Source organism: Somniosus microcephalus, chromosome 25 (assembly GCF_052327205.1).
Source record: "Somniosus microcephalus isolate GS21.2 chromosome 25, FLI_Smic_1.0, whole genome shotgun sequence".
NCBI lineage: Eukaryota > Metazoa > Chordata > Chondrichthyes > Squaliformes > Somniosidae > Somniosus > Somniosus microcephalus.
Window position 1 is genome coordinate 40,744,620 of NC_141011.1, and position 17,349 is coordinate 40,761,968.

A 17,349-nucleotide genomic window follows, 5' to 3' on the forward strand; every position below is an offset into this window, starting at 1 on the left:
ATAGAGGCATTTAAGGGGAAGCTAGATAAACACACGAGGGAGAAAGGAATAGAAGGATATGTTGATGGGGTTAGATGAAGGGTGGGAGGAGAATTGTGTGGAGCATAAACACCTGCATAGACCAGTTGGGCTGAATAGCCTGTTTCTGTGCTGTAAATGCTATGTAATACAATTCAATGGATAACGTTAATCATGTTATTGCGAAATATGTATTTTAAAAGTTATTTAAACCCTGATTTTGGACACATATTTCAGACACAACAAAATGGTGGTTGAAAAAATTTTTAGAAGGCAATTTTAATGGTGGCCAGAGTAATAAAATAGCAGCTATTGTGTGCCACATGTTGTGACACCTTCAACACTGAAAATACCTAGCACAGCATCACCTACAGGCGTAACAGGTACATACAATGAGTTTTTAATGAAACGCCACCCAGGTGACAAAGGCCAGCAGTGATAAACAGCAAAAACCTCTGCAATCGAAACACTATTTCACTATGTCATACCAGACTTTACTGCATGCTCTATATCTTGTAATGTAAGTACAGAGAACAGGCAGCTGAAATTGTGGAGACGGCCACTGTCTAAACACTTCTATTGTGATAATCTTCTAAAGGCATCAGCTGTTATGTCACATGACTGATTAGAACAGTAGTTAAGACAAAAGGCTTCAGTTATTATATCCCATACACATAAAGTCACAATAAAGGAATGATTGCAGTCATGATGCTGAGGGATTACACAATGGGCACTATATATTATAACTCATCAAGTCATTGTTAAACCATTATGAGTGATGACTATATTAGTGAGAGCAAACTATACAAAACACCAAGTGCAGAGAACTTGCATCTACATACTGGCAAATGCGCAAAACATTCAGTAACTGAAACAATCCATGTAAGGAAAGTGAACTTTTCACAAGTCAACATTTAGAATATGATGGAATAGCAGATTAAACACTCTCCTTTCATCTTCTGAGACCTGGGTGTTAATCCAATGCGGACTGATGGGCTAAACTCTGCCAGGTGTAAAGGTACAAAGCAGAGAGAGTTTGGGCAGTTAGTTACTAACAGACACATAATGGAAGTACATCTATATATATAAAAGGATATCTGTCTGTCTGTCTGTCTCTCTGTCTGTCTCTCTGGCCGGCTATACAATCAAAAGTTATAGAGCGTACCTACACATATGTTATATCAAAAGAAAGGTCATCATTAGGGGACTCTTGTAGGCGTATTTACTTTTTGCTCGGACAAAAATTGTGCCGAAGGTCGGACAAAAATTGTGCCAACGGCATCCAAAAAACGTTCAAAATTCCTCTCATTATCCGCTCATTTGCATCGAGTGGGGGCGGGTTCATTGTGTGCGCGGGCGGGCCATCCTACAGTTGAGTGACGTGATGATTGACCAATCCTACAGTTCAGTGACCTGACGGTTGACCAATCGGTGCGTGTGTGGGCGGGCCTTATCATTCTGAACCGAGGTGAGTCGCCGCCATCTTGATTCCAAACTTTTCATTTCTTTTTCTCACTTTCTGCGTGTTTCTTTTCAAATCTACATTTCCAGCAAAAAAAAAGTTAATTAATTTGTAAATCTTTTCTCTAACATCTAGAATTTTCCTACCTTTCACCGTTTTTCCAGGCCTATAAGCCTGGGCCTCTGTTGCCCAGCCACGCCCGAGCTAGGCACCACCCGTCGCGCTCAACAAGCGGCTCGCGATCGCCGCCATCTTTGTGAAGGCTGGTGGGGGCGGGCCTGAGCCAAGCGTCGCCACCGCCGGCATCTTAGTAAAGGCGGGTGGGGCAGGAGTCAGCGCGCGCGACTTGAGTCTGGCCGGGCCTCATGCGGTAGGTTGCGCGGCGGCGTCTCTCTCTCTGCTCTTGAAGCCGGTTCGGGTGGGGGGCGGCAGATCGGGGCTCGGGCTCGTGAGATCGGGCCTTGGGAGATCGGTGGGGGGGGGCGGGGCTCGTGAGATCGGGCCTCGGGAGGGCGGGGCTCGTGAGATCGGGCCTCGTGAGATCGGGCCTCGGACATTGGGGGGCGGGGCTCGGGACATCGGGAGATCGGGGGGCGGGACATCGGGAGGCGGGACATCGGGAGGCGGGGCTCGGGGACTCCCCCCCCCTCCCCCTCCCCCTCCTTCCCCCCTCTCCCCCTTCCCCCCCATCGCCGGCAGAGGGGAGAGGGTCTGCTGGCTCCCCCCTCCCTTTCTCCCCCCTCCGTCCCCCACCTCCCCCCCTCCTCTCCCCCCTCTCCTCCTCCCCCTCCCCTCCTCCTCCCCCCCTCTCCTCCTCCCCCTCCCTCCTCCCCCTCCCCTCCCCCTCTCCCCTCCCCCTCCCCTTTCCCCCCAGTCGCGCTCTCTCTTCCCCGTCGCTCTCTCTCTTTCCCCCAGTCGCGCTCTCTCTTCCCCCCAGTTGCCCTCTCTCTTCCCCCCAGTCGCTCGCTCTTCCCCCCAGTCGCTCGCTCTTCCCCCCCAGTCGCTCTCTCTCTTCCCCCCCAGTCGCTCGCTCTCTCTCTCTCTTCCAACAACATGCCCTCAAAAATCCCTCGGCACCGCCGGGCACTTCAGCTAGTAGTAGATAAATCAGCATCTCAGAGAAAGAAAGGTTAATGTTTGCAGCGTGACCCTATTTCAGAATGACACAGTCAACAGTTCTAATGAACAGTATTAACCTCCCTTCTCTTTCAGACTGCTGATTTGACTGGCTGTATCATTCCAGAATTTTCTGTTTTGATTCAAATTTCCAGCATTCATTGTTTTTCCTGTTATTCCAAGTAGGCACGAGTCCACAGCACAAAGCCGTCAGCATGAACTTAGTAGTCTCACCTAAAAGGCCATAAGAATGGCTGGAATAGAATTAGAAGTGTCACACTAGAAGTACTGTATAGGGTACTCTTCTAAAGCTGTGAGTTAAGCTGCATTTTTGGAGCTTTACTCCATATGTAAACCATGCCATACGTGACTTGGCAATGCTTGATGCTGACACGATACCAAGAGTAAAAATCTATTACAACCCATATTGCCACTCACCTTGGGCACAGAAACAGAGTTTTATAATATTTGTTAATCTCATGATGTCAGGAAGCACTTCGTCACACAAAGAGTAGCGGAAATCTGGAACTCTCACACCCAAAAAGATGTTGAGGCTAAGTCAATTGAAAATGTCAAAACAGAGACAGATTTTTGTTATGCAGGGGTATTAAGGGTTATGGAACCAAGGCATGCCACGATCCAACTGAATGGTGGAACAGGCTCAAGGGGCTGAATGGTCTACTCCTATTCCTATGTTCCTAACTAAGTTTGCCTGTCTTGTTATCTTCTTGTTGCTCTTTCTCTCTCTCCTCTTCTACTCTCCTCCAACCTCTCATTTTCTGCTTCTCTTTTTCTTCTTGCTTTTGGGCGAGAGGTGGTGGGTGATGTGGTGGGAAAAGATGCCACTAATGGCTACAGGTTGAAATTATGGCTAGGGCTACAGGGAAAATATGACCACCAGCGGCTCTTTTCCATTTCCCCTCTGCATTCTACTTCCTACCAGACTTTCACTCCCATCACTGTCCCTACCTTTAGATTGAGGAAGAAAACTGCCCATCTGCCTTTCTAATTGTGTCTTTCTCTGATGTGTCTGTCTTCCCCATCACATAGGTTAGAAAGTAGAATCTTAGGGCTAGATTTTCAGGGAGCCGTCAGGCGAGGTTTCAGGTGTGTGGGGGGGGGGGGGGGGGGGGGGAAATCCCGAATTCGGGGGTCCCGACACCATCCCGTCCAAAACCCTGCCCCACATAAGTTTCAGGGGCGGCGGGTACCCGCCCCGCACTGGGACCCGCCGAAACCAGGCAGGAAGGGATTAGTGCCAATTAACTGACTGTTAACAGGCAGTTTACAGGCAGTTTTTAGCCTAATCCCTATTTTGAGGGGTTTCATGTGGGTTTCCTGACGGCTCCAAACCACGCCAGGTTAGAGCAGGCGGGCCGCCGGGTTGAAGGAGTTGGAGGGGTCGCGATGTCTGTGCTCAGGTGAGTGATGGGTGCATGAGTGCAAAGGTAAGTGTGTTTGGTGTGTCTAAAGTGTGTAAAGAACTTTTATTTACCCGTACTTACCTTAACAGCCTTTCTTCCTGTAGCCATCGGGAGCCCATCACTCAGCCGGAACTGAAAGCTGAATGGCTGCGATCTGTGAAAAGTGACAGCCTTCAGCTTTGAGTGCAGGTAGGAGTTCTAACTGAGTCTGTGCAGAAGGACTCATGTTAGAACTCAGAGTGTTAGTGTTTCACAGCTTCAAACAGCTGTGAAACGCTGATATTTCATCTGTCAAGAACTCTTGACAGATGAAATTTCAGTCTGTGACGTCACCTGTTGCCGGGTGTCCCTTAATTGGCCTGCTGAGCCCGCTGGGCGGGCTCAACAAGGTCAATCAAGGGAAAATCGCGCGGATTGGCCGGACGTCGAAGTAAGCGGGTCAAAAACCCGAAAGGGGAAGTCCCGCCTTCTTCCCGACAGGTTCGGGAAAATCTACCCCTTAGTCTCACAGGGTATTAGCATTGACCCTTTATAAGTACTCCCTTACTTTCAACAAAACACAGATGAGATAATTAGTGGGCTTCAAAATTCAACTTTAATTTAATTGAAGAAAGACTAAGTGAAGGCACACATATTCTCATCTGTCTCTCGCTTGAACTCTCCCTCCCTCCTCAGCTTAATATTTTATCCAAAGTTTATAGAACAGAAAACAAAAGCTACAACAGATATGTAACGCACACATACAATCAATGTCCACTGGCTTTTCTTCAAATAATATTGGAAAAAACCATAAGCAGATGCTGCTAGAAGCTAAAGAAAAATATTCGATCAGTATAGTTGAGTGAATGGTACTGTTGCATCAGGGAAAATGTGTATACTATACATGTTCAATACACAATTCAAACTCAGCTCAAAGTCTGATCACTTCCTTGTATCCCTCACACCGCCCTTCCAAGCCCACTGCCTTCTGCGTCTGCCCCTGGGAAAAAACCTCTCTCCAAGACACTTACAATTGCTTGTCCAACAACCACCCTGGATGAGCCATAATTTTCTCAAGTTATACATCGGGAATAGCCAAGCCAGTCTTCCCCCCACCCCCACCAGCTCTGTTCCCTCACCACCAATTCCATCCCTCTCCCCGACCATGTTCGCAGCCTTAGTGACCTATTTGACCCTGAAATGAGCTTTAGACCCTATATCGTTTCCATCAGAAAGACCATCTACTTCCATCTCCAACCCACCTCACCCCATCTGCTGCTGAAATCATCATCCATGCTTTTATCACTTCCAGACTCGACTATTCCAATGGTCTGCTGGGTGGTCTCCCATCCTCCACAAACCTGAGCTTATCCAAAACTCTGATGCCTGCACCAAGTCCTGCTCACCCATCACCCCCCGTGCTCGCTGACTTACATTGGCTTCCGGTCCAGTAATGCCTCCATTTTAAAATTCTCACCCTCATGTTCAAATCCCTTCATGCCATCACTTCTCCCCCTAACTTTGTAAACTCCTCCACCCCTACAACCCTTAGAGAACACAGTGTTCCTCAAACTCTGGCCTCTTATGCATCCACCGCTCCTTTCTCCCCACCACTGGCGGCTGTGCCTTCAGCCATCTACTCCATAAGCTCCGGAATTACCCCCAAAACCTCTGCCTCGCTCTTGTCTTTAGACCTTCCTTAAAACATATCTCTTTGATCAAGCTTTTGGTTACCTCTCCTAATATCATCTTCTTTGGCTCAGTGTCAATTTTTGTCCGATTACATTTCGGCGAAGCACCTTGGCACGTTTTCCTACGTTAAAGGTGCTATATAAATGTCAGTCATCGTGACATTCTAAAGGTTTTAAATTATGCATTACCCTTTTAACTCAATAAGCACCAAAATAACTGAAGAAAAAATGGCTAATACTTTAAAAGTAGTGTATTAAGAAAGCACAAATAACATCCTGTCAAAATGCCTTGTGCAGCATGTAAAGGCAATTAGCAATACAAAATTTAAAAAAAATTATGCTTCAGGTTTCAAAGAAGAAACATAGTTACAGACAAACTATAAATTATGGATAACTGTGGTGAATGCTGCCTGTGCCGCAATCTAAAATCAATCCATACAAATAATAGCATGCTGAAACCCTGAGCAAGGTACAAAGTCCACTGCATTGATGGTTCCCATGGTAAATAATGCAGAAAGCACCACTTAATCTCTCCCGCTCCCAAATCGGATATATGCTCTGAATATTTTTGCATGCATTATGCTCAAGGAGGATTAATTATAATGGATACATGTGATGTCCAGAAAAGGCAAGATTATTACCACACAAATAGAGTGAAAAAACAAAGGCAATTTACTCACCCTGTTAAATCGTTTGGCCTGGAAGAGATGTCCATTCACACGGTAGAGCTTCCGCCATCTTCTAGCCCCACGTCTATAGATTGATTCTAGAATTGAGAGAAAAAAGGTATAAAGGACCAACATAATAGGGTATCTCTTCTGGCAACTGATTAGTAAGCAAGATGCTGTACGAGTTGTATGACCATCGCTCACTCTCTGTCACAGCACACCTCACACAGTCTAAGCAACAAGCTACAGAATCATGGAGATCCAGTGACAAGATGCTGCCAGGTTTCTGTGGCACAGAGAGGAGAGGAAAAAAATCATCCCATCATTGCCTGTCTATATGCCTCATCCACATGCTCTTATTTTAATTTTATTACAATTCCAGGGCTGCTATCTTTTGGAAACACAGGTGAAACAGAGACAAGGCATGATGTGCATATGTAGGTATCTTTGGCTGCAGCAGTTATTGTTGCCATATAATCTCCTGGGAATATCAGAAGAGAAAAATCAAACAAAGTAGCAGTGCTTGAGCACTCCCCTTCCTCCATACAGCACTTTATAAAGGGTTGAAAACAGGGATGCAATACAGTAACTTGCTCTGCTGTGAAATCTCATCACCGCAGCAACTAAACCAGCAAACTATTTGTAACATCAAGACTGCTTACTGGAGGCGAGACTAAGGCAGAAAATTAAGCTGATTTCCACAACCTGACTCATACACAATGAGCGAAAGTTTTCAAAATGTGACACTTGCATTTTAAAAATAAAACCTAACTAAATATAAAAGAGCCAACAGAATGAAAGACTTGAATTTCTGTAGCGCCTTTCACAACCTCAGGACATAGCAAAGCGCTTTAAAGCTAATGAATTACTTTTGAAGTGCAATCACTGTTTTGTAGAGAAATGGAAGGAATTAGAAGAAACAGCACTTCAATTGGCACTGACAGCAGATATTAGTGCATTAGGTTCCGAAAACTATTATCTACAAATAATGAACATTTTAATGTGCTTTATAGTGCAAGAGGGTAGGTCGAACTGATTAAATCACAAAACGCTGCATTCAGTCCCTTATCCTAGGACCACAATATTCATAGAACATTACAGCACAGCAACAGGCCATTTGACCCATTGGCCCGGAATCTGCAGTGGGTAATAACAGTGAACAAACAGCGTTTGCTATCATTACCCCTTTGAAACTGACTGTATGCGCATCCTAACGCGGAAATCCTGAAGTTGCGGTCAGTCATTCACTGCTCAGACACTGGCTGCGCTGTGGCACCCCTCCCCCCACCCGCCCCCAACCCCTCTCACTTTCCCTGATTGCCGGGTGGGAGTAACGAAAACTTCAGCTCTTCCGCGGTAATATAGAAACATAGAAGATAGGAGCAGGAGTAGGCCATTCGGCCCCTCGAGCCTGCTCCGCCATTTAATGAGATCATGGCTGATCATCCAAATTCAGTACCCTGTCCCTGCTTTCTCCCCATATCCCTTGATCCCGTTAGCCTTAAGAAATATATCTAACTCCTTCTTGAATATATTTAATGAATTGGCCTCAACTGTCTTCTGTGGTAGAGAATTCCACAGGTTCACCACTCTGGGTGAAGAAATTCCTCCTCATCTCTGTCCTAAATGGCTTACCCCTTATCTTTAGACTGTGACTCCTGGTTCTGGACTCCCCTGCCATCGGGAACATCCTTCCTGCATCTAGTCTGTCTAGTCCTGTTAGAATTTTATACTGTTCAATGAGATCCCCTCTCATTCTTCTAAACTCTAGCGAATATAAGCCCAATCGACCCAATCTCTCCTCATACGTCATTCCTGCCATCCCAGGTATCAGCCTGGTGAATCTTCGCTGCACACCCTCCATGGCAAGAACATCCTTCCTCAGATAAGGCGACCAAAACTGCACACAATATTCAAGGTGTGGTCTCACCAAGGCCCTGTATAACTGCAGCAAGGCATCCTTGCTCCTGTACTTGAATCCTCTCGCTATAAAGGCCAACATACCATTTGCCTTCTTAAATGCCTGCTGCACCTGCATGCTTACCTTCAGCGACTGGTGCACAAGGACACCCAGGTCTCGTTGTACTTCCCCTTTTCCCAATCTATTGCCATTCAGATAATAATCTGCCTTCCCTTTTTTTTGCCACTAAAGTGGATAACCTCTCATTTATCCACATTATTATACTGCATTTGCCATGCATCTGCCCAATCACCCAACCTGTCCAAATCATACTGGAGTTTCTCTGCATCCTCCTCACAGCACACACGCCCACCCAGCTTTGTGTCATCTGCAAACTTGGAGATATTACATCTAGTTCCCTCGTCCAGATCATTAATATATATTGTGAATAGCTGGGGTCCTAGCACCGAACCCTGCGGTAGCCCACTAATCACTGCCTACCACTCGGAGTAAGACCCGTTTATTCCAACTCTCTGCTTCCTGTCTGCCAACTAGTTCTCTATCCAAGTCAGTACCTTACCCCCAATCCCATGTGCTTTAACTTTACATGCTAATCTCTTATGCGGGACCTTATTGAAAGCCTTCTGAAAGTCCAAATACACCACATCCACTGGTTCTCCCTTATCTATTCTACCAGTTACATCCTCAAAAAATTCCAGTAGATTAGTCAAGCACGATTTACCTTTTGTAAATCCATGTTGACTTTGTCCGATCCTGTCACTGTTTTCCAAGTGCTCTGCTATTACATCTTTTATAATGGACTCCAGCATTTTCCCCACTACCGATGTCAGGCTATAATTCCCCGTTTTCTCTCTACCACCTTTTTTGAATAGTGGGGTTACATTAGCTACCCTCCAATCCATGGGAACTGTTCCAAAGTCTATAGAATTTTGGAAGATGACCAGCAATGCATCTACTATTTCTAGGGCCACTTCCTTAAGTACCCTAGGATGTAGATTATCAGGCCCTGGGGATTTATCGGCCTTCAATCCCGTCAATTACCCTAACACCATTTCCCTACAAATACTCGCACAAGAAGATTGCTAATTAATCCTTTCTCATTACATAATACCCAGTCTAATACTGCTGTTAAATATCCCATTAAAAGTTACACCATTTTTGGATTAGGTGTAACTGGGGTTTTAACTGCTAAACAAAAGTTATGGCCCTGAAAAACTAATTATAATTTTGTAGAGTGTCAAATTTATCCATTTTCATAAAAATTAAAATTAAGAAACTTAATTTTTTTTTTTAATTGTTCATCTTTATTTCAGGTTTACCTTTTACCCATGTGAGAGCCCCAATCTCTGTTTTGCACTCCAGTATTTTTAAAAAGTTAGAGTCAAAGTAGCTTACTCACTTCCTAGTTCTCGGTCTGTGAGAATTCTGCATTGTGATTGGCTGCTTAGATCTTCTTCTTCGGCAGTCCCTTGGAACCGAAGATGACTTGCTTCCACATTAAAAATGAGTTCTCAGGTGACTGATGAGTCCAATGCGGGACCTACAGTCTGTCACAGGTGGGGCAGACGGTGGTTGAAGGGGCGAGTGGGCGGGGTGCTTGGGTTGACGTGCGCTCCTTCTGCTGTTTGCGCTTGGCTTCCGCTTGCTCCCGGCGAAGAGACTCGAGGTATTCGGCGCCTTCCCAGATGCTTCTCCTCCACTTTGTACGGTCTTGGGCCAGGGATTCCCAGGTGTCGTAGGGATGTTGCACTTTTTCAAGGAGGCTTTGAGGGTGTCCTTGAAGCGTTTCTTCTGCTGTGTCGGAGTAGAGCGCTTGTTTTGGGATTATCAAAATCCATGACAAGGCCTTGGACAACATGGACCACTTTCCATACCTCGGGAGCCTACTGTTAACAAGGGCAGACGTCGATGACGAAGTCCAACACCATCTTCAGTGTGCCAGTGCAGCCTTCGGTCGCCTGAGGAAGAAAGTGTTTGAAGACTGGGACCTCAAACCCGGCACCAAGCTCATGGTCTACAGAACAGTAGTAATACCCGCCCTCCTGTATGCCTCAGAGACATGGACCATGTACAGCAGGCACCTCAAAGCATGGGATTCCCACTAAACTACGCTGATTTCAACTGCACGTCGGAAAAGCCAAACTTCTCGCCAGAGATCACGAGATCTTTGTGGGAAGCTTACTTCGGAGCCAGTGGCGAACGCCTTTGCTGACTGCAAATTACGGGCCATTATGTCTGTAAAATGGCTTTCTCTACCTAGTTGAATCCTATGCTCCTGCTTGCTCCCCATACCCTTTAACATTCCTCTTTTTCAATCAACTATTTAATTCACTCTTAATAAACTCTGCTTCAACATAAGAGTTCTATATTCTAACCATCCTTTGTGTGAAGATTTTCCAACCTTCCCTTCAACTCATTTTGTGATTAGCTTAAATTTGTGGCCTCTTTTGCTTTGCTAATCAATCAACCATAACCATTCATAACCTGGAAGGCCTCCATCTGGTAATCTCTTGACCTCAGCAGCTCCAGTGAAAATAAAATGAACTTCTTAAGTCTCTCTTCATAATCCATCATTCCTGGTAATATACTGGTGAATCTATGCTGCACAATTTCAATTATGACAATGTTTTATTGCAGCACTACTTTTGGCTTCTGAACATGACTTTTCTGGTGTAATTTTGTGTTCATCGATATGAAAGAAAAAGACTTGCACTTATATAGCGCCTTTCACGACCACCGGATGTCTCAAAGCACTTTACAGCCAATGAAGTACTTTTGAAGTGGAGTCACTGTTGTAATGTGGAAAACGCGGCAGCCAATTTGCGCACAGCAAGGTCCCACAAACAGCAATGTAATAATGACCAGATAATCTGTTTTTGTTATGTTGGTTGAGGGATAAATATTGGCCAGGACACACATGAAGGGTTTTGGTGCTGGGTTATGGAACATTTTCCACTTCAGTCACCCAGTTTCAACATCAAAACACTCCAGGGTTAGATACAGTCAAATTAGCTGCAGAGTAAATTTCTTTCTACTCTGAGCCAGCATCAGAAGAGTACCCATTACTGCACCAATATGACATTTTGCTATTTTACACACCAGTCACCTCTCCGAGTGAGATTGACAATTAATGGACCATCAGGGGCAGTTGAGTACTATAGAGCTGTGCCAACAAGTGTCAGTATTGAGACAAGCCAAGCCAGTTTCACATAGCAGACAGAGGTGGCTTTCATTCCTATTTCATCTTCTAAAGCAGTATTCAATTAGTAAGTTAGGAAAAAAAAGTTACATCTGGTACTGCGTTGTTGGTGCATGTCTCAATGTCAACAACTCCTGTACAGTATAAAGAATGTAAATTATATTACCCAGACACAGCAAAAGTCAATATTTTGAATATAATGTACATCACTGTTGTATCTATGCTTTAATGCGTTCAATCAAGCATGTAGATACGTCGAATTAAATCAGAGTCAGGCAGACAGGCTTCTAACTGTGATCTTCACTTTATTTGTAAAATGGCTGACTGCAGCTTTCCCCGGGTAATTCCCATAATGCAATGCACATTACATTACCGTATTGACTGGTGTCAAACTCGCAATCAATACACGACATCCCCCCTTTTCCTTGGAAACAAACTTGCAGTTTACAAACAGTTGCTTACAATAACACTGCATAACTTATTTGGTTTATAAACTTATTACAAACTTGTGTCTTACCACACAACTAAATAATTCCCAGGTTTAAACATTTAACATCACCCATGCAGTTCTCGCACAGCTTATGTTGTGACATAATCGGACAGTCTTTGGGGTTTTCTTTTAACCCTTTGAGGTCTGGCTGTATTGGGTATGTCTGACATGTTGGTGTCAGTGGGTATTGCCGGTGTCACAGTGGTATGTGTGTCAGGGTCTACTATACTGTCCTCAGTCCCTTGTGTTTCCTCCTGCTCATGGAGTGTCTCCTTTGGTCCATTGGTTCTGTATTTCTTCACAAACGTAGTGTTTCTCGAGTAGTGTGCTCCTTCTGGAGATTCCACTACTACTTGACTCCCTGTTTTACTCAAAACTTTGTGTGGTGTGGCATTAAAAGGAATGGTGAACTTGTCCACTTTGTCCTGCCGTACCAGCACCGTGTTGCCAACTTCCACCTCTGAGTATTGTGTTCTCCGCTGTTCATCTGCGTACAGTTTGGACTTGCCTTTTTGTTCTGCGTCCCGGTCACGTACTTCCATGTCTGCGTGCGACTCTGTGATGTCTGGCAGCTTTCCTCTCATTTTCCGTTTAAAGAGCAGCTCTGCCGGGCTCTTTCCTGTTGTGGCATGGTCAATGCTCCTGTACACATTCATATATTTTCTAAGTTCACGTTTCCAATCTAGTCCTTCTGACTGAGCAATTCTGATTCTCTTCGTCAATGATGCATTCTGGCGCTCGACTTCTCCGTTAGCCTGAGCCCATTTTGCTGTCGTTTTCAGGTGTTTGATCCCGTTGTTCTCACAGTATTCTTTGAATAATTCAGATCTGAATTGGGGACCATTATCAGATTTGCAGGTGACTGGCAAACCATGACGGCTGAAGATTGACTCTAAACTATCAATAACCTTCTCTGTTGTTGTGGAGGTCATGATGTCGTATTCATAGTAGCGACTATAATAATCAACTACCACAAGAATGGAGTGGTTGGATGGCAAGGGTCCCAGTAAGTCTATAGCTACATCCTGCCAGGCCCCTCCGGTAATGGTGTTTGTCTCAACGGTTCAGGTGGGTCGGGTCTGGCGACTATCTGACAGCCGTGGCACGCTTTACAGTGTTTTTCAGCTGCCTTGTCCATGCCAGGCCACCAAACCTTGGTTCTGAGATGTTGCTTTGTTCCAACTATTCCCAAGTGTCCTTCATGTGCTAACACCAGGGCTCGTGCGTGTAACACTGTGGGTAGCACGATGCGTGTTCCCCGAAGAACTAGGTACCCCACTACGCACAGCACGTTTGCAATTGCTGCATAAGCTTTACAGTTCTCAAAATGTCCGTTTCTGATTGCCTTCCGTACCTCAATCAGCTCTGGGTCGGTAGCAGAGGCTTCCTCCACCTCTCTAGCAGTGAGTGCTTTTGGTGTCACACTCACAGCTACAAATCTCACGTATTCATCTGAGCCATGAGAATGTCTCTCCTGTTTTGCTGTCTCCCCCAGCAATCGTGACAGTGGGTCTGCAATGTTTTGCTTGCCTGGAATGTGTATCACCTTAAAATCGTACGGCTGTAATCTAAGTACCCATCTCTCTATACGGGCACAGGGTTTAGAGTGTGGGCCGTATATCACCTGTAATGGCTTATGGTCAGTTACCAAGTTAAATTTTCGGCCTTACACATATGGATGCAGCCTCTCACAAGCCCATACAAGAGCTAAGGCCTCTCTCTCTGTTTGAGAGTATTTCCTCTCACAGTCTGTTAAACTACGACTTACATAGCATATTGGCACCTCTTGTCCCTGTTGGTCCTGAACTAGTACTGCGCCTAAACCTACAGGACTGGCATCTGCTATCACCTTGGTTGGTGCGTCCTTTTCAAAATATGCTAAAGTGCCGGCTCTGGACAACTCTTCCTTGAGTGCACTGAATGACTGTCTCTGTTGTGATCCAAATTTAAATGGTGTGTCTTTTCTCGTCAGGCGTTGCAGTGGCTCTGATAGCGTTGCAAACTGCGGGATGAATCTGCTACTGTACCCAACGAGTCCCAAGAAACTCCTCACCTCTGTAGCATTCTCTGGTTCCTGAGCTTCTGCCACCGCTCGCACTCTCTCTGCTGTTGGTCCGATGTCCTTTTCAGACAACAGGATTGCCATGAAAATCAACCGATCCATGTTGAATTGGCACTTCTCTGAGTTTAGTGTCCACTTTCCATTAGTCTGGTCATGACAGCGTGCAGGCGTCTGTCGTGCGTTTCCTGGTCGTGTGCATGCACGATAATGTCGTCTGAGATGTTTTCAACACCCTCTATTCCAGCTAAGGCATTAGCTATCTCGTGCTGATATTGCTCACTAGCTGAAGATACACCGAATATCAGCCTCTTGTACCTGTATACTCCATTATGTACTGCAAACGTTGTGATTTCTCGTGACTCAGGGGTCAGTTCTAGCTGGTGATAACCCCATTTCAGGTCTAGCTTACTGAATACCGTCGAGCCGTTCATACCTTGGAGTATCTCATCAACGGTGGGGATTGGATATCGTTCCCTCACTATTGCCTGGTTTGCTTGTCTCATGTCTAGGCATAACCTTACATCCTTATCCGCTTTTGGTACAATAACCACAGGATTTACCCATGGGGTGGGACCAGTTACCGGTTCAATAATGTCCATGTCCCTCAATTGTTTTATTTTGGCCTCTGCTGCCCCCCTTAAGTTGAATGGTATACGCCTGAGTGGCTGGGCCACAGGCTTCACTTGTGGGTCGATATACAAACTGATCTGTTTTGTGTTCAGCCTTCCTACTCCCTGGAACACCTTTGGATACCGCTGTTCTAGTAGCTGTCTTACAGCTACCACAGCTGAGACATCTGCGCCTATTTTTAAAACTCCCAGTTTCATGGCTGTCTCCCTTCCTAGCAACGGCTCTCCATGGCCTTTAACCACAATGAACTCCGCCTGCTCAGTTCTCTTACCTATTGTAATCCCACATGTGAATACACCTTTAACTGACAGTGGTCGGCTAGAAGCATAAGAGAATAACTTTCTCTCTGTCTTAGGGACATGTGACTGACACTTAATGTGTTCTGACTTTAATCCTTCCCATGTATTCTCATCTATCACATTATTAGTTGCACCCGAATCAATTAACATTCTCAGGTTTACTCCCCCCACACAAAAGGTAAGTCTCTCTGTCACATTCTTTCCAGTAACAGCAAATGCACAGTTATTTTGTTCCTCTACATTGTTCACACTGTGTTTCTTTGTACCCTTTGTGTGGCATACTTTGGAGAAATGATCTTTTCCCTTGCACTTATGACACGTTTGTCCGCGTGCTAGGCATTTCGGATCTCTGCCCATGTGGTCTGTGTGTCCACATCTGTAACATTTCCTTTCGTTCCTATCGCCATTTCCCTTTGGTTTCCCTGTCGAGCTTTTCGCATAATACCCTCTTTTCCGTGTAACACGACGAACAGTATCTGTCTCCGCCTTCTCTGTACATGACATGACTGACATCTGCCCCTCGACATTTTCACATTGTGAGGCCAATTGCAACGTGCGGGCGAGCGTTAGACCATGCCCTTCCTCTAGCAATTTCCTCCGCACATAGGCTGACGTGCACCTACTCAGGATAGTGTCTCTTATTTGATTATCCGCATTCCCCCCAAAAGCACAGTCTTTAGCAGCCTGCCGCAAGTGAGTAGCAAATTGTTGCACAGTCTCACCTGTCTTCTGGGACAACTTATGAAAAGTCTGTCTAGCAAATGCTGCGTTGACCTGGGGCACGAAGTAGTGATTCAAAGCACTAACCGCCGACGTGTAGTCTGCTGGCTCTCCTGTGTCCGGTAGAGTCAAAAAGATATCCTGGACATCTGGTCCTGCTAGGTGTAAAAGTAGAGCTCTTCTCCTCTGCTTCGTGGCAGCTGTAGAGGTATCGTCGATAATGAGTCCTTTGCCGTCGGCATAAAGTTCAAAAGACGTTAACCACCTCGTCCATCTTGGACCCAACGTGGCTGTCTCAGCGAAACATGCAAAATTTTGAATGCCGGTCTTCTCCATCCTAGCTAACTAAAACTTGGGCAACTACCTATTTAAAACGATTCCTGTTCGTTATCCTCGTTGCCAATGTTGTATCTATGCTTTAATGCGTTCAATCAAGCATGTAGATACGTCGAATTAAATCAGAGTCAGGCAGACAGGCTTATAACTGTGATCTTTACTTTATTTGTAAAATGGCTGACTGCAGCTTTCCCGGGTAATTCCCATAATGCAATGCACATTACATTACCGTATTGACTGGTGTCAAACTCGCAATCAATACACGACAATCACCAACATAATTAATGAATAACTACTGCATGTTGTGTGAAAGCTGCATCAAAGTATGCTTTCACATGCTGTGTGCTACGTCAAAACACATTGTGCAAAATTTGTTTTAAAAAAATGGGGGGCCAATTTCTTCAATTTTTTTCTGTGAGGCCAGATTCATGTTGAATCTGGGCGCATCAAAAACATTTGCAGTAATAGCTCAAAATAGAAAACAAGACAACCCTGAAAACATCAATGATTGTGAGGGTAGGTAAACAATGAATGACTTGGTGCCTACAAACATTTTTAAATATACCTTCATCCAATCAAATTGCATTCTCCAACCAAAAACCTGGTTGACTGAATGTATCGTTTTGATTTTTGCCATTGTTTTGTATTCCCTGGGTTATATTGTTCGAGAAGGGAAATTGCTCTCAAGACACTTAGCTGGAGTAAGCTGCCTTTCAGTATTTGTGCACATTTAACTAAATTCACAAATCTGTGCATTAGCATGCAAGTGCACCAATGCAAATTCAATACTTGATGCAATTACTCATTCAGGGATATGAAATGGTTGCTTATGGACAAAAGCACTAAACATTCAGAGTGGTCTGCATTTTGCTGTACAACACAGATGGATTTCACCTCATAAAAAAAGGACTGCAAACTAAATTAAGATAATATCATAATTGGACATGGAAGTGAACAGAAACCGTGAAAATGATCAGAGAGTCTGAACTTAGTTGGGTTATCCAGCATAGTGCACACCCCCACCCATATATTTTCAGACAGAATGGTCAACCCTTTTTTATGTAATGAACTGTATCACAGTAGTTCACCCTTCCAGAGACAGGATGACCTGATTTGAGGTGGCAACTTCATTGGTTCAAAAAGATGACCAACACATTAGTACCAACTCACATCTTGAGCAATGGTGACCATCTTACTTACACCCGCCATATTTAGTTGTTGCAGTGCTGCATGGGAATTCCAATTTTTCACAGGAAACTGGTATGAACAAAGAATACTTGAGAGTGGTCAATCTGAGACTGAGTGCCTAAGAGAACTATACAAAACTATCAGCA

The 17,349-nt window shown here is 44.9% G+C and overlaps 1 protein-coding gene across 2 annotated transcripts in view; it reads right to left on the reverse strand.

Moving 5' to 3' along the window:
* Positions 1-17,349, reverse strand: part of prkcz (protein kinase C, zeta) — a 626,261-nt gene that overhangs the window by 303,850 nt on the left and 305,062 nt on the right. For both annotated transcript variants that reach the window (XM_085967266.1, XM_085967267.1), the window contains exon 5: positions 6,371-6,456. In XM_085967266.1, the coding sequence (XP_085823392.1) occupies positions 6,371-6,456 (86 nt within the window). The remainder of the gene's footprint in view (positions 1-6,370; positions 6,457-17,349) is intronic.